Source organism: Mustela lutreola, chromosome 2 (assembly GCF_030435805.1).
Source record: "Mustela lutreola isolate mMusLut2 chromosome 2, mMusLut2.pri, whole genome shotgun sequence".
NCBI lineage: Eukaryota > Metazoa > Chordata > Mammalia > Carnivora > Mustelidae > Mustela > Mustela lutreola.
In genome coordinates this window covers 112,118,442-112,144,554 of record NC_081291.1, presented here as the reverse complement: position 1 = coordinate 112,144,554, position 26,113 = coordinate 112,118,442, and the positions used below count along the sequence as shown (strand labels likewise).

General features: G+C 37.8%; 1 protein-coding gene across 7 annotated transcripts in view; it reads left to right on the top strand.

The window, feature by feature from the left end:
* IL1RAP (interleukin 1 receptor accessory protein) overlaps positions 1-26,113 on the top strand; it is a 139,546-nt gene that overhangs the window by 88,121 nt on the left and 25,312 nt on the right. For all 7 annotated transcript variants that reach the window (XR_009350959.1, XR_009350961.1, XR_009350960.1 and 4 more), the window contains exons 3-8: positions 2,150-2,435; positions 6,158-6,344; positions 18,082-18,247; positions 20,532-20,603; positions 22,655-22,781; positions 25,339-25,487. Coding sequence is in view for 3 of the 7 variants with exons in the window: in XM_059163138.1 (XP_059019121.1) it covers positions 2,150-2,435; positions 6,158-6,344; positions 18,082-18,247; positions 20,532-20,603; positions 22,655-22,781; positions 25,339-25,487 (987 nt within the window). In the remaining 4 variants the exon portion in view is untranslated. The remainder of the gene's footprint in view (positions 1-2,149; positions 2,436-6,157; positions 6,345-18,081; positions 18,248-20,531; positions 20,604-22,654; positions 22,782-25,338; positions 25,488-26,113) is intronic.

The following is a 26,113-nucleotide window of genomic DNA, read 5'->3' as shown; positions in this document are numbered from 1 at the left end:
TTACTGAGTCTTGATGTGTCTGAAAGCATCACCTTCACAGCTGATTGTTTCCTTGGATTTAGATTCATGATTGGATATAATTTCCCTTCACCTATATTGCTTCATTATCTTCTAGCTTCTAGTCTTGTTTTTTCGAAATTCCCATAGCCATTCTGATTCCTGTCTTTTCTTTTTCTTTTTTTTTTTTTTTTTTTTAAGTTTCCAGTCTGGAAACCTTGTGGTAGCCAAGTATTTTTTTTTTTTAATTTTATTTATTTATTTGACAGAGATCTCAAGCAGGCAGAGAGGCAGACAGAGAGAGAGAGGAGGAAGCAGGCTCCCTGCTGAGCAGAGAGCCAGATGCGGAGCTCAATCCCAGGACCCTGGGATCATGACCTGAACCCAAGGCAGAGGCTTTAACCCACTGAGCCACCCAGGCGCCCCATGATTCCTGTCTTTTCTATGTAATCATTTTTCGGTCTCTTTTCTTACTCTTTAACAGTTTTTAGAATCTTCTCTTTTTCCATAATTTTAGAAAATATTTTTGTGGGTTGTCTATTTTCGTCAACTTATTTAATTGACAGATCTGTTTTTTTTTTCTTTTTTTTTTTCCTTCTTTTGCTGTATGTTATTTACATCAAGGGACCCAAACTAAAGTCTCTGCACTTTTATATTTGTCAGAGCAGAAGAAAAGGGAGCACGGTAAAATATGCTCGAGCCCTTAAGATAGCAATACAAGTGACACTACATCCTATTGGCTAAACTCAGTCACATGGGCTCTCCTCCAAAAGAGCAGGAAAGTAGATTCTTACAATATGCTTAGAAGGAGAACCCAGAGATAATGGGCAAATGGCAATAGTGATTCCTTATTGTGAGGCTGGCAGTTCCTTCTGGGTGTTCCCCGTATTCTGAATTGCTCTTTGGTGTGCTCCCCAATTTTCCCCTACAGGTTGAGGATTTATCCATTAATTTTAATTTTTTAAAACAGTTGAGCATTTCTTTTATTTGATAAAAATATATCATTTCTCAGCTCTAGGACACAGGATGAAAGCCATGGTGTATAAATAGATGAAAAACAAAACAAAGCAAAGTATTTAAATGGGCCGAACTGGTTACAGTTTGTCAATTTTGATGTTGTTACTAGCTTTTCTCCTGCTCTTGCTCTTTCTTGGGGTTAAGTCTTGAAAAAATTATTTTGGTTTTAGTGGAGTTTCAGAAAGGAGTGAAAGTGGTTGTATATATTCCATCTAACGTTATGTATCTGAAAAATTGTGGCTGTAATATCCTATAAACCGAATGAACTGATTCTGCAACTTCATATCTTTAATGAAAATGTATTTGAAGAATCTGGTAAGATAGATGTTTTATTTAAAAAATTACTATCACGTTTGTATTGGTGTGAACAACATTTTGATCTTTCCAATTCTTTCTTTGTATATTGGATTGTAAAAGGTGTTTCTTGTTAAAGGCATAGGAATTATAAATAATAGTAATTTGTTGAGTCTCAGAAAAGCCAGTTTGTTAAATTTCTCAGAGATCTATTACTTACGTAGGGATTTATTGCTTACAAATCCTTCTGCAAGTCATAAAGCTTCCAGTTCTTTGCTTTTATAAAAATTAAATTTCCAAAAATTTAATTGTTCTCTCCATTATCTGCTGCCACAAAAATGTTGTCTTAATATGCAACCATAAACTTTAGTGACAAACTTCATTTTATTTATTACATATATAGTTTTGCTCCTGAGACTATGATGTAGATAGATATCTTTGTCTGGGCAGATCTAGCCCCCAAATCAGGAGACCTGGGAAGAACCGAGAGTCTTGGAGGGTTATCTTTTCAGTTACAATTTTCTCCTCAGAACCTCCTCTGTCTCCAGAGGGCGAAAGAGCACATGATTTCTTTTTCAGGTGAGATTCTCCCCCATACCTTATGGGGCACGACAAGCTCAAGTTATCAGATCAAGTCATTATCTAAGAGGTAATGAAAAGATGCTAAAGGAAGATACAGAAATCATTTCTTCATCCCACAGTGCCCGTTCCACGCAATTATTACAGAGAGGTTACTGAACATCACCAGACAGGGGGGTTCCTGGAAAAGATTGGGTGTCCTGAGAAGGCCTTTAACATGAGGTGACTCATTAGCCCTTTCTTTCCTTTTTGATCGTTCCAGAACGCTGTGATGACTGGGGACTAGATACCATGAGGCAGATCCAAGTGTTTGAAGATGAGCCAGCTCGCCTCAAGTGCCCACTCTTTGAACACTTCTTGAAATACAACTACAGCACAGCCCACTCAGCTGGCCTGACTCTGATCTGGTATTGGACGAGGCAGGACCGGGACCTGGAGGAGCCAATTAACTTCCGTCTCCCTGACAACCGCATTAGTAAGGAGAAAGATGTGCTCTGGTTCCGACCCACCCTCCTCAACGACACCGGCAACTACACCTGCATGCTAAGGTAGCCTGATTCTTGGTGGGGACTTTCTCTTTTCCCTTTCGTTCTTGGGCTTTTCTCTGGAGGATGCATCCGCTATGAAGCTATGGCAGGGAAGGAAACATCTAGAAAGAGTTACACCTCACCTCAGTGGATTAGCAGATGTTGCCCAAGAGGTGTGCAGAGAAAACGGTTGCACTCTTGAGCTCTTTCTCCATAACTAGTTCCTTTTCAAACCCTGACATATATCAGGATTATCTAATGATGGAGCCTTGTTTATTTTTTTCCTTTTCCCTGATATTAGAACCTGCCTGCATTTCTGCCTCACCGGAAAGTATCTATTTCCCTACACAATGAGCACAGTAGAGAGCAGAACCCATTCATTTCTGTTGTTCTTGGCATCTTCCGATGTCCCTGATACAGAAGAAAGCCTTAGGATGCCTTATGGAAGAAGAATATTTGGGAGATATCAAATGTATTTAGAATAATACCTTTCAAACTTTTTCACCAAAATTGCCTTTCAAAGCAAATAAACACCATATCACTGGGAATCTAAGAATATAATCCAAAGAACCCCACAAATACTGCAAAATTTCTTTCAAATCCACTTTGTTGAATCTTGAAAATTCATACAGATTTTGCATTTTAAACCATAATATACCTATTCTTCTATTACCACAGATTAATACTGTTTTTGTTCTGAAAATAAATGAATAAATAAATAAATAAGCTTTTAAAAACTGAGCCCTGGGGCCCCTGACTGGCTTAGTGGGTTAGCCCTCTGCCTTCAGCTCGGGTCATGATCTCAGAGCCCTGGGTTCAAGCCCCACATCGGGCTCTCTGCTTAGCAGAGAGCCTGCTTCCCCCAACCTCTGCCTGCCTCTCTGTCTACTTGTGCTCTCTCTTTCTCTCTGTCAAATAAATAAATAAAATCTTTAAAAGGAAAAACAACAACAACAACAACTGAGGCCCCTCTAAAGAATAGTCATTTTTAAGGCTTGGATCTTTGGCTACTCTTTTCCCAAGGTCCCCTTTTAGCTTCCAAGACTTACTTTGTCTTTTAAATTCCCATCTGGTTTGTGGATTATGGTTTGTTTTTGTTTTTGTTTTGTTTTTATACAGTTTCCTACTGTTTAATAGGTGCAGTATGCACCTATTAGTTTGCTAGGGCTACTAAAACAAAATACCACAGAAAAGTGGCTTAAATACCAGAAATTTGTGTTCTTGCAGTCCTGGAGGCTAGAATTCCAAGATCAAGGTGTTGGCAGGGTTGGTCTCATTTCTCTCTTTGGTTTGTGGACCGCCATCTTCTTTCCGTCTCTTCACATGATCGACCCCCTGCATCATCTCTGTCCTATTCTCCTCTTCTTATAAGCATATCAATCATATTGGATTAGGGCCCACCATACTCATTTTACCTTAATCACCTCTTTCAAGACTTGTCTCCAAATATGGTCACATTCTGAATTACTGGAGGTTAAGTATTCAACATATGAATTTGGGGAACACAATTCGGCCCATAATAATAGGGCTGAATGATGAAACGATACAACAGCATAGAATAACACAAGAATAGATAGTCCCACACGGTCTTCTGAATGTCCTTTGTCTCTCATGGATATTGACCATTTTCTGATAGAGAAATGTGACTACATTTTGATGTATTTAAGCCAAGCTGTGTTACGATTAAGTGAAAAAGGACTTCTCTGTCACAGAATGCATTTTCATTATTGTGGCCTTGGGAGTCCCTTGGAACCTCTGAAGGCCCTTTTGAGGATCTCACCTGATTCTTTAGTTTTATTGGAATGAACTCTAGACTAGTTTGTAGGCTTCCAAAGAGCACTGTCCACTCTTTATGCCCAAGACAGCTTTGTAGGAGAAGTTAAGACAGATTATAGTGGAAAGAGCATGGGAGGAAAGACACAGAAACCAGGCTGGCATCCCAGCCCTCATGCTACTCAGCTGGTGACCTGAGGCACGTCACTCTGTGTCTGAGAGCTTTGGCATCTGTATCCACCCAATGAGAAAAGCAGCCTAAAATCTCCTTTCCATCTTTGGAAATTGTTAATCTGTTACAGGTGGACATCAGAAATAGCTGGGAAAGCGTCATCAGTAGCTTTCTGGATGACCTTGTTCTCTTCTCTGCATTTTAGTGTTTCATTAACTCTATTTCTGTTTCCTACTTATCTAGAGCTCTTCCTCAAACTTTTCTAACCTTTACATTATGGGAGCAGCATGGCTGTTAAAGCCTGAGTATTCCTTTAGTGTGATTTATCAATTTCCAGATGGCCATCTCTTCAGTTTACCTGTCTGCTTATCTTCTCTGTCCCTAAAGAAAATCTAGAAGTGAGCTTGTCTTGTGGAGATACCAGAAGCTTCCCACAGTCCTGAGGCGATTCCTAAGTGGAGAATGTCCTTGAACTGACCCGTGTAAAATCAAAGGCCTGATGTCTTAGGGCCATAATTTAAGATTCATCCTCCAGGATTGTACCACTTATATTCTTGTTTCAATATTCCTCTGAGGATAACATCCAGATTTTACTTTAGAAACCAGAAAAATCAGTCCTACCACTGTTCATTATTTTTTGTAAGTCAGAGAATATATCTTATGAAGCTGAAAATTACCCCCTGTATAATGTCCACCTATAGAATACTTCTTCCACCTGGTCGACCTTTTGCTATTTTTAGGTGGTGATTATAGCTGCCACTGTCCCTTCTCACCTTATTATCATTGTCCTAAGTCATCTTTAAACATCTCTTCTTCCCATCCTGCGAGGGAAATGCATCCCCCATTTCACTGTAGTTAGCCTCAATTAATTACTTAATGAATATCTATATGTATTTGGCACTTTGAATTGAAATCACAAAAAAGGGTAGGCAGTGAATGACCCATTTACCCATAACCCTAAGAAATCAGTTATTTTTATTATCTGTGTTCTCTTTATTGTTTTCCTGTGCACAGACGCATGTTTTACATCCATTCCATTTATTTTTGAAACATTTAGTTAGTGCCTACTGAAAGTTTAGACACTGTACTACATGCAAAGAACAAAAGAAGATACATGTGACCATGCCCTTGTTTGGACTATGATAAAGTCAATCAAGGAAATGTCTGAGGTACTCAGAGAATGAGAACCCTAATTTAGAAATGGGGTGCATGGAGGATGGCATGGAAAGCCTCCATATGTAAGGTGGACTGATGTCTTAGGGCCATAAATTAAGATTCATCCTCCAGGATTGTACCACTTGTATTCTTGTTTCAATATTCCTCTGAGGATAACATCTAGATTTTACTTTGGAAACCAGAAAAATCAATCCTACCACTGTCCATTATTTTTTTTTTTTTAAGTCAGAGAATATATCTTATGAGGCTGAAAATTATACCCTGTATAAGGGAGGAGAAGAGCCCCTAGGCAGACTAAATGACCTGTGTGGACATTCAAATGTAAATGCAATTGCCTAGTCATCCTAAAATATAAATATTAAAATTATAATATATATAATATATAAAATTAAAATATAAATATTTTAATATATCAACAGTAGCTAATTGTGTCTGTTTTTTATTTTGTGACCTCAAATTGGTAGAGGAAATACCTCCATAATGCACTTAATTTCTATGTGAACTCACATATAAATGAAATCTCAATGTGCAGCATTATTTCACTTAGCTCATTTTCATGTGATTGCTGCATCAAATCCAATGCAAAGGCAATTGCCCATTTATTGGCTATTTCTCTTTTCAGGAACACCACATACTGCAGCAAAGTTGCATTTCCTCTGGAAGTGGTTCAGAAAGACAGCTGCTTCAATTCCTCCATGAAACTCCCACTGCATAAGCTGTATATAGAGTATGGTGTTCAGAAGATCACATGTCCAAATGTAGATGGGTTCTTTCCTTCCACTGTCAAACCAACCATCACTTGGTACATGGTAAGCAAACTCAGGAGCATCTTACGCTCTCTAAAATGGCAATGTCTGTCCTTGACTCTTCAGTTAATGTTGAAACTGAGATTTCTCTCGTCAGATTTTTTATTTCTTCCTTAATAATTTTATGCAAATCTTTTACCACGTCTTTACTTTGTGCCATTTTTATTTATCTGTGCTCCATTTTGAAGAAGTGGTGAAGAATGCTTTGTCTCAACTCACCATTTCCTAAATTACATTCACTGGACAACTAGAACTACCATATTTCTATTAACTCCCTGTGAGATACCATTTGAGAAATGCCTGCTTGCTCTTTTCACTGCTAAGTGAGGTCAGAAGCTGCTCGCTCATCTGGTGAATGTCAGCTCCTTGATTAGTCAGCACTGTATTCTACTATCTGTGTGTGTTCTCATGTTTATCCTCATTTGTGGGCACAGCCCATCTGTGGTCTCTTCCACATCTGAGAGACTTGGCAAGTATTTAGTCAAAAACGAAGATGTTGGAAGATGGCACCTGTGGGAGCAGCCTTATTATTATTTTTTTTAATCTCCTCACATACCCACATATGCCAAAGCTAAAAACTACTGGACAACATTTAGAACAAACTCAGGGATGAGTTAGCCACAAGAATCACTTTCGATGACATAAGTGAAACAAGCCACATATAGAATCAGTGTCTAGGGAAGAGGGGCAGATGGAAATCATGTGGTCCCTGCTAGACTGGAGAACAAGGAACCAGCGATCCTTACTGTAAAGTGTGGTGGGCCAGTTTGAGAACAAGAGTTGAAGTTAGGAAGAATTTTACTCTCTAACAGAGAATGAGTCCAAGAGGCCCATAGTAAGAAGTTCTGAAGCAGCAGACTCAACAAATCTCAAGATCGTAGTTTGGAAGAGGGAGCTCTGTGAAGTTAGAAAATCCTGCCAAATTCAAAAGCCCAGAAAAAAAACACATTTAACATAAAAATTAATAACAAAAAGAGCCAGGATAGGGGTGTCTGGGCGGGCTCAGGTCTTGATCTCGGGGTTCTGAGATCGAGCCCCATGTCGGGCTCCACGCTCAGTATAGAGTCTGCTTCGGATTCTCTTTCTCCCTCTTCCCCTCTCCCTGCTCACATGTGCTCTCTTTCTCTAAACAGATAAAAATAAAACTCTAAAATAAAAGAACCAAGGTAAAATCCCGTTCAAACTTGAGAAGAAAAAGTAGAATATGAAGCAGAATAACATTTCTACCAAAAAAAAAGAAGCATGCCAGAGGAATATAATGTGACTTACTAGTTAAAAAATGAGCTAAAAGATATTAAGAAATGAGATGTGAAATAATAACATAGATCAATAAGAATTAGAAACATCCAAAATTAGAAAGTTAGGAAGATGGAAATAAGTCATTCAGAAAGGAAGCTAAAACTAAGAGGGACATAGCAGCAAATGAACATGATAGATAATTCCTTGAGATGAACAGAAAGTAGAAAGGAGAAGGAATTTAAAATTAAAGATAAATGATGAATAAAAATAGGAAGGTTAGAATGGATATAACAGTAACACATAAAGTAGACTGTAGACAATGAGTATTGCCAGAGATAAAGAGGACTTTTCAGAATAATAAAAGGGTCAATTCATCAGGAAGTCATAAAAATAGTACAAGTATATGTGCCTCGCAGCAGTGTGTCTGACTGCATGAAGCAAAAGTTGACAGATTTAAAAGAAGATATAGGCAATTCATAATCATAGTTTAAAATGTTAGCATCTAATGGTTTAAGTCATTAATGAAATGACTTAGGAGCCAACTTTAAGAGTTTTCCATTGGCCAATAATGGAACAATTTGAGCTTCAGTAAGGTTATTAATCACAATGGGTTGAATCTTATGAATTAAATTTAAATCCATAAGTTCATAATGATATTTTTAAATAATTGGTCACATTTAGTGGATGATAGGAAATCAATTTGTTATCTTGAAAATGAGTAAAGGGAAAAAATCAGCTATTTATTCTTCTTTTACTGTAAGAAATGTGCACTGAGTAATGAAATAGTGCAGAGAAATGTGTTTTTATAAAAGTATATAATCATTTGCAGCCCCTAATGAACTAATAAATCTGAGCATGAAGCATCAGTGACTGATACCATCATAAGAAAGGGAATAGCTAGACATACTCCTTCTTATGAAAGAATAAAATATCACTTATAATTGTTCCAAATGGATTAAACCTGAGTCTGAAAAACAAAACAAAACAAAACAAAACAAAAACCCAAAACACCCTTTAGATCCTATTGCCATTTTGCAGGATATAGAGAGAACAGAGGAATGTATTGATCTATACCATGAGTTTGCAGTTAGCAAAATCCAGACTGGAAAATTCTATAGGCCAAATGTCCTGGATTATTCAACCAATAAATTACAAGGAAAAGAAAGGCATGATGTGGGAATGTGTAGGTTTTGAGACACGTAAGACACATTTAACATTGGATGAAACTATAGTGTCTAAGGATGGGCATGTAGGTGATAAAATTATAAATGAAAAATAAGAAATTGATTTTACCATGAAAGTGTAAATAGTGGCTACTTTGACGGGGGAGGAAAAGAGCTGTGATTGACATGGGGCATGTGGAAGGCCTTCAGGGGTGACCAATAACAATCTATTCTGGATCCGCGTGGTGCTTACAAAGTATTTGCTTTATAATAATACATGAACTTGTACATGCATTTGAGTGATTTTTGTATATATTTTATGCTAAAGTAAAATGATTAAGAGACAGGGAGGGAAGGAAGAAGAAAGAAAATGAAAGAGAGATAGAAAGACTGACTTAAGATACATAAAAGCTAGTTGCAATGTATGGACCTTAATTAGATTGTGTTTTCTTCACACAAGCTATAGAGCAAGTTATGAGAAAACCAGGGAACTCTGAAAACAGAATATTGATAATACAATGAGTTGTCACTTTTTAAATAATAATACTATAGTTATGCTTGCCGAAGACAAGGTCTTGTCATTTGGAGAAATACATAAAAATCTTTACAAGTGAAATTATATAATGTCTGCGATTTGCTTCACTATAATCTTGGGTGGGTGCAGTGAGTGGGTGTAGATGAAATAAGACATAGGTTGAATTTATACTTTTGAGGCTAGGTACAGGTACAGTTGATCATTGTATATTCTATGATCATAATGTTCCATAGCAGACAGCATAAAAAATGATTAAAAGAATAATATTAGCAATTTTACATTAATAAGTATAATGCATTTTCCAATTTAAAAAAAATATTCTTCTCTTTACCTGCAATTGATTTCTCTCATCTCTAACCCTGTTCACTTTTCCTATACTTTGAATACTCAATGGTCTGAAAAAAATTAATTTTATTTCCTTATATATTCTATTTTTTTCCCTTTTTCTTGATGCATACCTAACTGGAAGGCCCCCTCTTCTTTCTTTAGAACAGTTCAAATTCTACCACGTTTATGGAATGTTCTCTCTTCTTTCCAGCTAGAAATATTTTTTTCCCTAATATAATTCAAAAGCAACTTATTTATGTCTATCTCCATGTCACTTTTCACTTTCTTTATTGTTTCACTGTCATCCATGTATACATTCAACAGCTGTTGAAGATCAATTGTATTCAGTGCAATATGTCAGGGGTTTGGGGGAACACAGTGATGAATAAGATATATGTCCTACCCTGCATAGTTCCAAAAAGATCCTACACTTTAATTCAGACAAGTTTATAAATAATTCTTACTCTTATTAAAAAGTGGAATTCTAATTTCCGTATGAGTACCAAAGAGAATTAATTGTTGGTTCTAAGAAGAGGGAGAAATGTACATGTATGTATCCTGTGAGATTGACTATTTCTTGAGGTTGAAGTTATGACTTTCCCATCTCTATGTCCTCAAAGATTTCTAGATTTTTTTTTTTGTTTTTCTGGTTGGATGAATGTTGGTGCTATTAACCAAGGTATGGACAGCAGAGAAGGAGTGGTTTAGGGGCAATGAGATATCTGTGAGATCTCTAGGGAGCAGCAACCTATAGGTCGTGGTTACATGTATATGGGTCTGGAGAGTAGAAGAAAAATCAAAACTGGAGATAAAGAATTGGATGCATCTCTGTGATAGTTGAATCCTTTAAGAAAAAGACAAAATGCAAAATAAAATCATAAAGGATAAGGGCTAAAGTCAAAATCTGGAGAGAATGTTCATAGGGTGAATGAAGACAAGAAACATAGAAAAATCAAGAAAAAAAGTCATAGCAGTGAAAATGCAATGGCACATCCCCAACAATGTTCAGGTGACTAAGAGGACAATCAGTAACAAGACATCCTTCCTATTCTCTGATTCTGGAAAGGTTATTGTTATTGATGTGCTGCTTTTTATTTCTCCATCCTTGAGTAATCAACTGATACCTTTAATCCTGAGAGTTCTGCAGTCTTGGGAACAAAATCAGGGTTCTTGCAAGGGGGATTCTCCCATCCCTGTATAGCAGGGATGACATTGCTTTCTATTTCCTACCCTCTACAGTCACCTCCTGCATCTGCATGGATATCCTGGCTCTCCTACAGTAGTTCTCTTTCCATTGCTATCAGCTGAATTCCATACCTTGACATTGGAGAAATAGTTTCTTTTAGTAATAACTGCGAGAGTTAAGGCACATTAATCAGTTCCGGCAAATTTGTTTTTCTGTTGGCAGAGGGTGAAAACTGATGAATTGAGAAAAGGGAAAGGAAACTAACATTTCTTGCATTTTCCTAGTAAAATACCTTGTACTGGGTACTTTATATGTTATATGTAATACTCACCACATCCTTCAGAGTCGATATCATTAGGAACCAGAGGCTCAGAGAGGTAAACCGTAATAGCTAACTTTTACTGAGCACAGGAATTCTTCCAAATATTTTGATTATTTTAATTCTCTCAACATTGAGTAGGGTCTATCATTTTCTCCATTTTATCATTAAGAAGACTCAAGTACAGAGTGGTTGAGAGATTTTTCCTGGTCCCATAGCTTTAAATTATTTTATATAATTTACTGGAAACAGTCCAGCCAGTAATAGGGGAATCTGGGAACCCACTTTCGTTGGGTTCCAAAGCTAATACTCTTCAGAAATGACACAGGGAGGGTGCTTCAATCTTTATTTCTGGAGTGTGAGGCGCTTTGAAGGACAGAGCCAGCTTTGCACACAGGCTAGGTCACAAGGGAGGCTGGGGGCCATAAGAGAACCAGTGGCTCAATCACCCAGGGAAGTCAGAAGGGGCTCAGAAAACTGGGATTGGTGGGAACAGAAAATCAGAAGTTTCTCTTTAAGAATTGCAGGAGAAATGGGATGGGCTTGAATTTTCTTCTCTGCATGTCTTCTGTCCTGCTGTTTTCTACATGGCCAAGAGTTCTTCAGTCTGGGCCAGAATTCATAGTCCCTAGTTTGACAATCCTCTGAGTTAAATTGATGTTCTGTAAATGTTTGTCAAATGAGCCAGGTTTTGTTACTAGCCTGGAAACCAAACCATGGTTTGGAAGTGATTTACTGAATTTCAAATAGCCAGCTTATAAAAGAACTTTTGAAACACAACACATGTATAAATTGGAGGCTGCATGTTTATTCACATAGGGTCTTCAGAATGCATAGACATAAAGACACAGGTAAGTGTGATGCCGTTGTTGTTGTTACAATTATTATTGGATTTACTCAGAGGCAAAATCTTTAGAATATGGTGAGCCATCCTGACTTTCATACTACTGGATCATTTCTTGTTCTCATTTTTATAACTGGATATTTCAATAGTTTTCTCCAGAGGCACTTGTAAAAACAAAGGCAATTTCCCCCTTCTTACTGAGGATCAGAGGAACCACTTTAGAGGATGTGTTGGATATTACCTTGATAGCAGCTGCTGAAAAGCTCTCAGCTGCCATTTAGCAGGATAGATATCATTCCAGATCTCAATTTGCAAAAAGCTGGTTTTCCTTTTACTCAGTGTGATCATTAAAATTAGAATAATGCCTCCACCTCTAACTTTCAGTGACATGAATCGGAATTGGCCAGATATTGTTTATAAATCTCTCAGAAGGGGGCACCTGGGTGACTCAGTGAGTTGGGCCTCTGCCTTCGGCTCCAGTCGTGGTCTCAGGGTCCTGCTTCCCCGCCCCCGCCACCTCTCTGCCTGCCTCTCTGCCTACTTGTGATCTCTGTCTGTCAAATAAATAAATGGAATCTTAAAAAAAAAAAAAAAACCTCTCAGAAAATTGAAAACCTTTGCTTTTTCGGAGATAGTACCATCTCAAACATGTCTGAAACAATGCCAAACTTGGCCTTCTTGTTGGCATGGCATGTATTTTTAGGTTAGTCCAAGGTCTATGTAATCAACTTTATTTTAAGGTGCTTGTTTCAATCTGATCGACATCTTAGTTTGGTTATCTCTTTCCTTTCTCTGTAGTCCCAATGTAGTGATTTTTAACCTTTGGTATAAAGGAAGTATGTATCATATTTTCTTTCCAAGCCATACACGTTGAATTATTTGTATGCATATGTACACATAACATTTTATGTATAGTCTCTGGACTTCTGAGGATTAAGGTCCATCCTTTAAACTTGAACCCCATTCAAGCATCTGAGAAATCTTGAAGCTGACTTAGGCTGAATGAATCACCCACTCTGTATTGTGAAAGCACTCAAGGTATACCTCATCTTTGTTACTGTAATGGTTGCATTTCTCTCTTCTGTACTGGGTAGTGACCTCTTTCTAACCCTTGAATAACAAGCACACAGCCCAAAACAAGGCCAATATACTTTGTATTTAAGAACTGATTCAATAATTGAATGAATTGGACTGGATTGGAAAATTACATGAGAATAAGGTTCATTTCTGTTTTTACTGTCTGCAGTATGCCCAGCTCCTAACACAGTACCTGTCACATGGGAGGGATTTTGTTAAGTGTTTGTTGTGTAAACACTGGATGATGGATGATGTAATTCTGAAGTTCATTGGAAGTGACTGGTGGATAGAACTCTGAGAAGACTTTGTGAACAAATAAGATGCTTTTCATAGCAACTTAATCTTGGGTGCAAAAATGTCGATAGATATTCGTAACTATTCTAATGTTATATCTCAAACTCATTTTGTATCCTCACCCGGTTTCCCTGTCCATCCTACAACTGCCTCATCCCATGTATTACAATCCTTGTATTCATCTTCTTGTTATCATGTGCATACCGCTTGAACTTCCAACACCATGTCTTGTGTCTTTCCTTCTCTCATATTTCTAACCTACCACACAAATGTACTGAGCATTTCCCATGTGCTAAGTATTGGGCAAGTTGCTGCCCATGCAGGTAACAGTACTCATCCACCCCTCACATACCCCTGGGAGTTAGTTTTCTAGAGGAAGAAATAAGCATGGAAAGAGATCATAAAGTTGGTTAAGGCCTAACACAGAGGGTAAAATGCTGTAAAAGTACAGGAGATTTTTAAAAATTTATTTATTTATTTGTCAGGGAGCGAGAGAGAGAGAGAGCATAAGCCCGGGGAACTGTAGGCAGGGGGAGAAAGAGCTCTCCATTGAACAAGGATCCTGATGCAAGATTGGATCCCAAGACCCTGGGTTCAAGAGCTGGAGGCAGACTCTTCAGCAGCCAAGCCAGGCAGACATCCCATGCAGGGGATTTTTTTCACATTTTCCCCATGTCTAGGGTGTCACTTCCCCAAGTCTCCCCTCCTCCCACATAGCTGGTGATATTCTACTTGCCATTTAACAATCAGACCCACATCTTCCTCCTCCAGGAAGTTTTTCTAAATGTTTTGTGTTTAATCTTTTCCTTCACTTCCCCACCCCAATATGCTTCTGATCGTATTTGTAGCAATTCTGCACTAGACCGCATGCCTCTACGTCAGGAACCATACCTTTTCCATTCTTGTGCCCTCCTACAATTCTTTAAAAGTTGTAGGTTTATTGAATGGAAATATCTGTCCTTTTTTAGTCACAACGTCCCCCCACTCACCCCCCCATGCTTCAGCACGCGGTTTATTTCCTCTCAAAGATCTCAGAGTCATTTCTCGTGCTGTTCTTTACCTATATATTGCGGTAGGTTGCTATGGTTACCACTACGTATTAGAAACGTTTATCTCCTGTCGAACTTCTCTCTTTTGAATTCAAAATGAGGAACTGATTGGTCAACTAAGTGGATGACTTATTTTCTAGTCAGACGAGTGTTTGCTTCACAGTAGAAATCAACTTACCAGTAATCATTTATTGTATTTGGAAACTTTTTCTTTTTTAATTCTTTGGATATCTAGATTTTTGTTCAAATCTTTTTTTCCCCCTTGATTCCAAAGAAATGATTTTGAAATCTGCAGTATTTATTTTTAGGAATACTTTATTGTGGTTAAAAACATACTGTGTGTCTCAGGTACGTGTGCCAAAGGGTCTAGAGATGCAACTGCTTGTAAGAATTAGAGTTCATCACACGTGATAGGCTAAAGTTAATGGTTATTTATAGTTCACCAATGTCCCACATCTACCCCTGCCCTGCACGTGCATGCTTAGAATGTAAAATATTTATTTTATATCCTTTTCCAACATGCTATAGGTCTAATAACTTTGAAGTGGCTTTTTTGTATTTCTTTTCTTTATACTTCTTTTGGTTAAAACTAGTTAATTTACATTTTTTGAGTGGCCAGCTTTTTCTGAATAGTAGATCAGACCTGAAACTTTTCCATTAATTTTTTTGGGAATATTCCTTAATTTGAATTTTTTTTTTTTTCTAGACAAAGCAGCTCTTTTTTCCTTTTTGGAAAAAAGAGAAAATCTCACAAGAAAGCATACTTACACCATCGACTCATGGGCCCATTGAATACCCTTAAGCATATCCAGCCTGAATTTCAAGTTCATGCTCATGGGTTTAGTTAAGAGAAAGAAAAAAAAGAGAGCTAGCAAGAGATCAACACACAGCTATTTTGTACCATTTTCCTTGCTTGCTCTGTTTCTCTGTTCATGATAAGTCCATAAGAGTTGACCCTTTGTTTTACTCAATCCTATATTCTTAGAACCTCAAACAGTGGCCTGGTACATGGCTTATGATTCATAATCAAGGATGAATGAACTAATGAGTGAATGAATGAAAAGGCTTTGAGTTAGTGGTGTTTCTTCATATTTGTAGCACATACTATAAATCTTAAATCAAATGTGTTTAAATAGTTTTCACATAAGTGATACTTGATAAGTCAAAGAAATAAGTTTCTTTTAGTACATTCTTAAGAAGTGCTGTTGACAAGGGCAGTAGTAATTTTTAACTTCTTATCCGGAGCAGTATGTTTTCCAGTTTATCATGAATTGTGGGAATCCACCTCGTCTAAGTGATAGAGACATAGCACACTATTAACACTGGGGCTGGCCTGGGTGTGGGATATGTGCAGGGCCACAGGATAGGGTAGGGAGACAGTGTCAGGTGGACTTAAAACAAGGGCCTCAAAACAGGTAGATCCAGATGTAAATTTTAGCTCTGACACTACCTAGCTCTATGACAGTGGCAATCCCTTAACCTTTCTAGGCCTTGATACCCTCATCTATAAAATGAACATAAAAGCATTCCAGACTTGCTAAGTTTGGAATAAAGGTCAGATGGGATAATGGAGTGCATGTAAATACATGTGCCCATGCAATTTTTCCAGCCCAAGGAGAGGTGTTCATTCTTAGTTAAGAAGCTAGTGTAAAACTTTTGTTCATCTGTCTGGAAAACTGAGCTTTAGCTTTGCTCTGTGTTATCTAGAATATCTCTTTATCTGTCTGTCTCATTATTTTTTTTCACCTGCAAAACTAGAGCATATTTAGTCTGATCTGTCTACTTCATGGGGATTTAAGAACAGCTAAGCTAACAAATGAGAGAAGAAAATAGCTTTGAACTGTTTAAATGAAAGGTGCCACAAAAATCAGATAGAGTTCTATAGATAGTCTAAACTCAATTTAAACCAAATCTGACATAAATTCATTAGAAGAGTACAGGTCTCTGTGGCCTTATACTTTGTGATAACCTACGAGGATTGAAATATTTTGCTGATGTGACAAGTGTCTAGAAACACTGCTTATCAAAACAAGATAAATTGCATTCAGAAAATAACTGAGCATATAACAGCTTCCTCTTGATGATCATCTCCATGAGTCAAAAGTGTAGCGATATTCTTAAAAGACATAGTTCCTATGACAAAGGATTGCAAAATATGCCACTCAGTGTAACTGTCATATTTCAAAACACATGCTACAGGAATTGAAGTAAAAAAACCTTACATATTCAAGAATCAGAGTTACATATGTAGATACAGTAAATCTAAAGTACAAGTCAATAATAACCTTCCTGAATTTTCAAGATCTAAAGGACCTTGGGCATAACCCAGTTCATTTTTGCCACAGATTAATTAATGATTTAAAAAAAAAAGTTTTTCTAAAAGCGAATGTTCCACATGTAATTTTTGGACAGTTGATGTATTTTTTTCTTTGAGAGGAAAAACAACAACAACAAATAAAACAATATAAGCCAATTAGTGAGGCTCAGAGAGCCAGAACAGGATCCCAGTTTTGTTTTGTTTTTTTAAATTTCTTTTTAAGATTTTATTTATTTATTTGACAGGCAGAGATCACAAGTAGGCAGAGAGGCAGGCAGAGAGAGAGAAAGGGAAGCAGGCTCCCTGCTGAGCAGAGAGCCCGATGCAGGGCTCTATCCCAGGACCCTGAGACCATGACCTAAGCCAAAGGCAGAGGCTTAACCCACTGAGCCACCCAAGTGCCCCGGATCCCAGTTATGATGAGTGAGGTATTTCAATCTCCAAATTTTACAAATCAGTAGAAGTATATAAAAGCATAACTTGGAGTAGAAATAAATAACTGTTGATAAGACTTATAAAATATCTTTTCATTTTAGATTCTGAAGTCTATAATATTGAATTGTAAAAAGAAAATGAGATAAGTAGAAGGAAATGCCAAAAATGTTTGTCAGTGACCAATAGAGAGATTCAACAGAGCCATCAAGGATGCTGAAACCAGGGGTACCTGGGTGGCTCAGTAGGTTAAGTGGCTGCCTTTTGCTTAGGTCAGGATCCCAGGGTCCTGGAATTGAGCCCTTTGTCTGGATGGCTCCCTATTCAGCAGGGAGTCTGCTTCTCCCTCTGTCCCTCCCCCTGTTTGTACTCTCTTTCTCTCTCTTTCAAATAAATAAATAAAACCTTAAAAAAAAGAGAGAGAAAAAACAAAATAAAACAAAACAAAACAACAACAACAAACACTGAAATCAGGCACCTAACATGAGACCTTAATTATCAGAGTGGCTGGCTTCCCAAATTAATATAATCACTAAACAAAGGTAGAAAAATGAAAAATAAGCATTTCTTAAATAGCAGCACATGAACTTCCTTAAGATGCCTAAGTTGTTTTCCAAAACTTTAACCTTGTTTAACAATTTTTTTTGGTAACCTTGTTTAACTATTAACATGGATTTCCAAAATTCAAATATAGGATCCTGAGACAGGAAGCTTGTACTTTAGAATCCATATTTCAGTTAGAAGTCCTATTTTCCTTTTGTAGAAAGTATAATGAAACTTCACATTTATTCTTCGCAGAAACATCATCAAAAACTCAACCAAAATAGTTTGTAAAAGATACAGCTGGCATAGATATTTGTATGTTCTGTGCAAAATTAGCTGTGTGTGTGTATATGAATTTGTATGTTTTCTGTGCATGTATTTAAATGCTGAACATCTTTTCTTTTACTTCTTCTAGGGCTGTCAGAAAATACAGAACTTTAATAATGTGGTAGCTGAAGGCCTGAACTTGAGTTTTCTCATCGCCTTGGTTTCGAACAATGGAGATTACACATGTGTTGTTACATACCCAGAAAATGGGCGTACCTTCCATCTCACTAGGACTCTGACTGTAAAGGTGGTAGGTAAGCATGATTTTTAAGTGCACACAACAAAAGTGCAAGAACTCTGTTTTGGCTCTTGATAGTTTATTACAAACAAGTGTGTCCATTCTATGAGGGAAGAGGTTTATCTCTTTTTGTTCCCTGCACTATCCCTAGAGCCACAGTAATTCTGCATACAGAGTAGGGATTCGATAACTGTTGGTCTACTGAATGAAAGAGGATGTGAATGAATGAAGGCAGTTTGGGGAATGAAAAGAGTGCCAGAGGTATCTGTATTCAGCTTGTACTCTTGCCATTTATTTTATTTTATTTTATTTTATAAGATTTTATTTATTTATTTGATAGAGAGAGAGATCATAAGTAGGCAGAGCAGCAGGCAGAGAGAGGGGGAGAAGCAGGCTCCCTGCTGAGCAGAGAGTCCGATGGGGCCTTGATCCCAGGACCCTGGGATCATGACCTGAGCCGAAGGCAGGGACTCAACACACTAAGTCACCCAGGTGCCCCTACCCTTGCTATTTATTAGCAATATGACTTTGATCAGGGTCTGAGTCTCCTTATTTGTACTCTGGGACTAAGAGTACTTAACAATCAGTATAGCTGAGAATATTAGAAATAATATACATATTATGTGAGTCCAGTTCCAGGCAAACAGCAGAGACTCAATGAATTAAGTAGTTAAAATTAATGTAAAAAAAAAAAAAAGTGTTGTATTTGAATTCAATCAACTCTTCCTGTGGACTGGAATTGGGGTAGCCAAAACTGTTTGCTGGTGGTATTTAATCATTGCTTTGCACTGGTTGAGAGAACAGGGGACGAGAAATTCAGAAAGTGGAAAGACAATGTCCAGACAGAGTCAAAAGACTCCCATCAAACCCCGAAATCGAGAGAACCAGTGTCAGCATTTAGGGGAGAGCCCTAAATACCATTGTACCCATGATACTAAAAATGAGAGCGTATCAGAGTGAGAATTTTTCACACCCCATCTTTTCATAGATGGAAGCGTCAAGACCCAATAACACAAAGTAACCTGTTTAGAGATGCTCTGTGAGTTAGCGTAAGAAGTGATTTCCAGATCTCAAGTTTCTGATTCTGGTGCAGTGCTTTCTCTATTACCCTGATACCAGGTTCAGCATAATTTTTAAGGGCTCTAACATAATAGGGCAAATAAAATTCAAATTGAAAAATTTTGTAATCACCTCTCCTCTTCCTTTTGGAATAATGCTGAGCTGGGAATTAATTCAGAAGAAAAACCAGACTAAGTTTAGAACTTAACACAAATGGGCTTTGTAAGCCAAATGAATAATCTAACCTTAAATCTGTCTTGGCAATTGTTTCTGATACAGATACTTAAACACATTTGTTTTGGGGAAGTTGAGAACAGGCATGCTTGCTCACCTTGATTTATAGATAGAGAAGTTGATAGACACTGATGTGTGGTAGGGTTCTAATCCAACTTTCAAGCAACACAAGTTTGTTTTTAAAGCTGTGAAGTACTGAGTACTTACTATATACCAGTAGGATGCTTTAACATGCATTACTTAATTTAATATGCATGACTTAATTTAATCTTTCTAATGAACCTGTGTGGTGAGTTTAATTATCCTCATTTAAGAGGTGAGGAAAATTAGCTTCTCAAAGATTAAGCAAAAAACCAGAGTTGTATGGCTAGTATATGGCCAAGTAAGGATAAGAGCCCTGGTTGTTAAATATTTGAAGCTTCTGTTCTTAAACACTACACTATAAAACCCCTTCAGGGTATTTTTCTTTCAATTTAGAAATACAGAATGTTATAAAGAGCAGCAGTCCTATGAACAAGCAGTCAACTGCCAGAGGCATTGGATAGACTGATGGGCTGGCCTCACAATTGTGGTTTTGAATTTTCCATTTACTTATTCATTCATTTAATATTTACTTCTTTAACCAGGTCCTATACTAGATACCTGGGGCATGTTCTGGAGAAATATTTAGAAAAGAAGCAATTGAGGAAGACGTGAAAACAATTTATTTTAAAATCCGAGAAGGGGATTTCATGTACTCTTTGGGAAGCAAAAACACTGGTTGAATCTCCATCCAAAAACATGGAGGCTACTTTTCATGTTCTGTTTGTCTCTTTGCTTGTCTGAAATGAATGAAGTGTTGTAAATGACTCTCCATTGAGCTGTGGACTTTTGCAAGAAGAATTGACAAACTGTGCCAGGAAGTTGGGCAAACTTTACAAAAGAACTGCTCTTGGAAATGGGTTATGAGAGATGAGGGCTACATGATTTAACATCATCTCTCTTTTGTTTCTTCCTCTCTAAAACAGGCTCTCCAAAAGATGCATTGCCTCCTCAGATCTATTCACCCAATGATCTTGTGGTCTACGAGAAAGAACCGGGTAATTATAGCTGTGCCTCTTAATTTCAGTTAGATTCTCTTAATGACAAGGAAGAAAATGTCATTTAAGTTAATGCATGCAAATAGAGGGCTTTGTAAGGAAACACATGAATTGAAACTGAAATGTTGTCAGAAACCAAGGCAGCTCTGGAGATTAGCTCCTCCGTCAGAGATCTCTCAGGCATCTTTAGGATTCTCGGCTTCTCTCTCCATAGCTACTCCCTTCTTCCCCTGGCTCCTCTCTCCTGATTAGTGATTTCTGTCTGATGTACATGTTAGCTCGCACACAGCTTGGTTTTCCAAGGCTGAGATGTGAGCACAAGATATCCTTTAAGCTTCTGCTTCACTGCAGAGAGGCAAGAGTTGGAGCTTGGAGGCGAGACTGTGAGTTTAACAGGTTAACAGCTGGTAGAACTAGTATGCCCTGATTAGAATGCTATGGGGTGTTCCCTATGGCTATCTGGGTCTCCTTTAAAAAAAGGAGGTTTTTTTAGTTTTCATAATTTTCCATTCTGGACAAAAATTATTTGCAACTGACCGAATAAGCCATCGTGTGTTATTCTTCTGGCTTAAAACCTCCCACGGTTAAACTGAAAACCATAGAAAATTTTAAAATTTTCCATATTGTATCCTTTACAATAAACTCTCTCCAAACCCAATGAAAGGTATAAAAGAACATATTTTTTAAATTGTACTAAAGATAACAGAGGTTGTGATCAAATGCAGGTAGAGCACAATGATGCCCTCCTAAAACTAAGATAAGGTTTCAAATAGCAAGCTGCCTGTTAAAAAAAAAAAAAAAAAAAAAAAACCCAAAGGGGTCTGCCAACTCCAAATGGACCAAATTTCCTAGAATTCATTTGTACAGTTTTGTACAGTAAAGTGAACATTCTTCCTGCTATCTGGGTAAACCCTTACTAATGATCTAGTCTACCTGTCATATGGTTACAGACTCTATGTTCATGTTATATTCTTGCATATTAACATAGAAACCAAAAGGGAAAACATAATAATCATGCATTAGAAGAGGGGGTGGGGTAGGACCACTCATTGAGACAAACTTGCTTTCAAATTTGGATGACAATATAATTTGTCATCTCAACCTGCACACTTTTTGAGAGTGAAAGCAGTTGATATCAAGAACTAACTAAGAAAGCAAGCATAGAACAGAGCTGTCCTGGGTAACCTGGAATGGAAGTCAGTCTCGGTCGAACTCTGCTCTGCCTCTTAACAGTTTCATCTAGGGAGAGCAGCTAACATCTTGAAGCATCAGTTTTCACATCTATAAAACATGAATTAAAAAAATACCCCATAATATTTTGTTAAAATTGTATAAGGCCGCTAGTAAGTATAAACACTTAGCACCGTGAGTATGTGAAGTTCTTACTGAGGGTGCTGCTGCTCTTCTTAATATTATCATTTTCTGCCTGGAGAGCCTCCAGATGGAACCTCATGTTCCATCTCAGGAAGAGAACATAGATTTGTTATTTATAAATGCTAGTATTTATAAAGATGTAAATTTTTGTTATATATGTATACACATACACACACACACACACACACATACACACATTTATATGTAAATTGTCTTTAAACTTATTGACCACATCCTGACAACCTGAGCATTTCAAGATGTGGCCTGCTCCTAAGTGCTGGCACTGCCCCATATTTTCTGGGCTAAGCACCAAAGGTCTGGAGAATCTCTCCTTAGTCACTGTTCGTGAGGGAAATAACAAAGGTTAGGGGTAGTCCATGGAAGTTTCAGGCTAAAAAGGATGTTGTCAGAGCCTCTTTGAACAAATACTGTGGTACAGCATATATGGATTGTATAAAAAAGATGGCCATTCTGGAAAGTTTGCATATAACTGCTGTATTTCTTTTCTTGGTTTGTTTATTTTGCAATGAGGTATGGTACGGTACTATGGTAGGCCACTTGAAACTTACTCAGAAGTAGAGTTTTAAGTACACTTTTATAGCTTCTGATTAGTCACAGAGTGAAACCAGTATAGCCTTGTGAAGGTTACACACTGATGGGTTAACTTGTTTTTTTAGGAGAGGAGCTGCTCATCCCCTGTACAGTCTATTTTACTTTCCTGAAGGATGCTCGCAATGAGGTTTGGTGGACCATTGACGGAAAAAAGCCAGACGACACCAATATTGATGTAACTGTTAATGAAAGGTACCATTGGCTCAGACAAGGGGTGATCAATGCTTATCCCTCAGTTGAATGCCTTCTGGTGTATACTGATCATTGAAAGTAAAAACTCTGACTTTGGTGCATCATTACCCAAAATCTGCAAGATTCTCATGTCTTTAGTGGCCACATCCCAAAGTAGGATCCCTGGACTTGCAATTCAAGACCCAGATATCTTCTGATGGTCACACATTCATGATTCCCCCTTGAAAGTAGATGGGATGCGGGATGCCTGGGCGGCTCAGTCGTTAAGTGTTTGCCTTGGGCTCAGGTCATGATCCCAGGGTCCTGGGATTGAGCCCAGCATTGCGCTCCCTGCTCAGTGGGGAGTCTGCTTCTCCCTCTCACACTCTCCCTGCTTGCGTTGACTCTCTCGTTCCCTCTCTCACTGTATCTCTCTCTATCAAATAAATAAATAAAATCTTAAAAAAAAAAGTAGATGGGATGCATAGCGCACATGAATGAGAGGCCACAATACAAGGCTCTGATTACATGAAAGCTCTTGGCGTGGCCCTGTTCTTTTCTTTCTCCAGTCTGGAGTCCAGACCTCTGTATTTATGCCTCAGATAAACTGTGTTATTTATCTTGTCTTGCTATCTTCCTCCTCGTTCTTAACTCACATAACAATGTCACGTTTATATGTTGACTAAATACATTCACGTTCTTTAAATTTTATTTTTTTTTAAGTGGATGAGGTGGTAATATAGCCCACTCTTAAAATAACAAGCTGGGTCATTTTATTTCTAAATAAATGTAACTTTTTTTGAAGGGTGTTAGGTCGACAAGGAGGAAAATATGGGTCTTTGAAGATAAAAGATCCTTTTGTAAGTGAAGTACACAACTGCAAGACAATTGGTTCACGGCGGTAGTAAATAAAAAGCAGCAGCCGACCAACTACTTGACAAAGTGGTTCTAAGACGGGAGCCTTAACATGATATACAAATGGATCTTTAGCTACTTGAACTTGTGGGATTCAAAAGCTAAGTCATTCCTGGTAGTAAACTCAGACTTTGTGCAGAGGTTATAAGATGTCTGCTTTACACTAAGTGCTATGCAAGATACTTCGTCCCTAACGGAGTCGATTTTATCAGAATAAGAGTGATAGAGCAGAAATTTCAATATTTCGTGATAAATGTAGTGCCTGGAGAATATTGGATGTTATCGGAAGCTTGAGTTGAAGATTCCCGTCAGTGTTAGGGGATTAGGCAGTGCTTCTCAGATGGTACAGTACCTAAATAAAGATTTGAAGGATGAATAGAAATAAACTAGGTAAAGAAATAGAAAGAATGTTCCTGGTAAAAGGAACCTCCTGTGTGATGGCTGGAGTTTAGAGAAGCAGCACATATTCAAAGGCACAGAAGGAGCCTCCTGAAACTGGAGCAGTTTTTGCAGAAGGAATAGATTAAAGATGTGGCTGGAGGCACAAAGGGAGAGTTATTGATCCCTTCAGGATTTCTGAATATTGTGGTTCCTATCCTCATAATAATACCGAATGAATGATAATGAAAGTCATGCTGTCAGTCCTCACTGCTGCTGCAACACAGCTCAGTGCCCGGAGTGGAACGGTGCAGTTCAGTTAAGGCTAAACCCATCACAACCCTTGACCAAGTTCTCATAACCGACGGTCTGCCTCACTGGAAGGAGGACCTGGATGTCAGCTATAGGAGATTTTGTTTTCTCTTTGGAACATGTAGTTCCAAGGGATTTTAAATCTTGGTCTTGGACCCAAAGCACTTGATCTCTGACATGCTGATATTTGGATGTATTTTCATAAAGCATGCTTGCTTCAAGAAGTCTCTTCTTTTTATATGTTAAGATTTAACCCATGGAGTTTCATCCTTTTTATTATCTACTCTCTTTTCTCTTTTCTATTCTTTATTTGTATTCTATGTTCAAAACCCAAGCTTTGGGAATCCCTGAAATGAATGAACTATTGCTGAGGATGGTAGTAATAGCTTATATGAATATGTATTAAGCATTGTTCTAATACTTACACGTTGATGTACTCAGTCGTCAGAGTGCTTGAGTGAGTCAATACATGTGACGTACTGCGTAGGCATTGCTACTTACCTGTCTTTCAAAGGAGGAACTCAAGACTTGAAAAGATTAGTTACTGTACCCAAAATATATAGGTAAATGAAATATATAGGTAAATGAAAATATATAGCCAGTAAGTGGCAAAGCTTGGATGAAAACCCAGATGGATATGGCCTCAGAAGCATCTCTCTACACTGATACAGAATACTGTCTCAGAAGTTTGAGGGAAGGAGACATTTTACTCTGAAGAGAGATCTGCTGTATGTTGCCAGCACTGGGATTTGATCTAGATGCTGGGATTGTGTGTGCTATAGAAGGTAAAGAATGGCACTTGAATCTAGAAGCTATCCTCCCTTTGTAACCATTGGCTCTCAGGCAACACAGCTCATGGATGTTCTGGCTGCCCTCACTTGGGGGCCCTGTGGTTGTCTCCTTATCTGATTCATTCCCAGAACATGGCCCTGTGGTATCACTCATGCTTTGATTTTCTTTCCCCTATTTCTAGTATAAGTTTGACCCAAACCGAAGATGAAACGAGGACTCAGATTTTGAACATCAAAAAAGTTACTGCTGAGGATCTCAAGCGCAACTATGTCTGTCATGCTAGAAATGCCAAAGGGGAGGTTGACAAAGCAGCCAAGGTGAAACAGAAAGGTAATGGATGCCCTCAGCAGATGAATCTGTGAACTCCAAGTGTAACAGTGTGGTGATAAGGAAAATCAGAAGACAGTGCTCCAGCAGCTAGCACATCTGGCACATAGTAATGAATCAAAGGTGAATTGAAAAAATCTTGAGGGATCGTTTCCATCTATGTGAAGACACTCAAAATATTGTTTCTTATACTTTTAGTAACTTAGTACACAAATGTGGCCCCCCAAAGCCATACGATTATGAAAATAAGGCACAATTTTATATCAGTACAGTCATGAAAAATGAAAAATAAAGAAAATATTTAAAGCTACCAAAGATATAATAAAGCTGGTAGAATCCCATATAATTGGTAGATTGTAAAGACCCTTTTAGAAATCATTGATGGCAGAGTTCGAGGGTCATAAAAATGACCATACCATATGACTTAATACTTTTGGAATTCTTCCTGAACAAATAACAGAAAGAGAATTATGTACCCATTGCTATTCTTAGAAGCATTATCTATAATAATGAAACTTTATAAATAACAACCATCTAATTATTTTCAAGTAGTTAAGGAAAATATGAAATATTTCTTCTCGAAAATATAATTTTCAAATGATCATTTTAAATACTATGTATCAGTATTC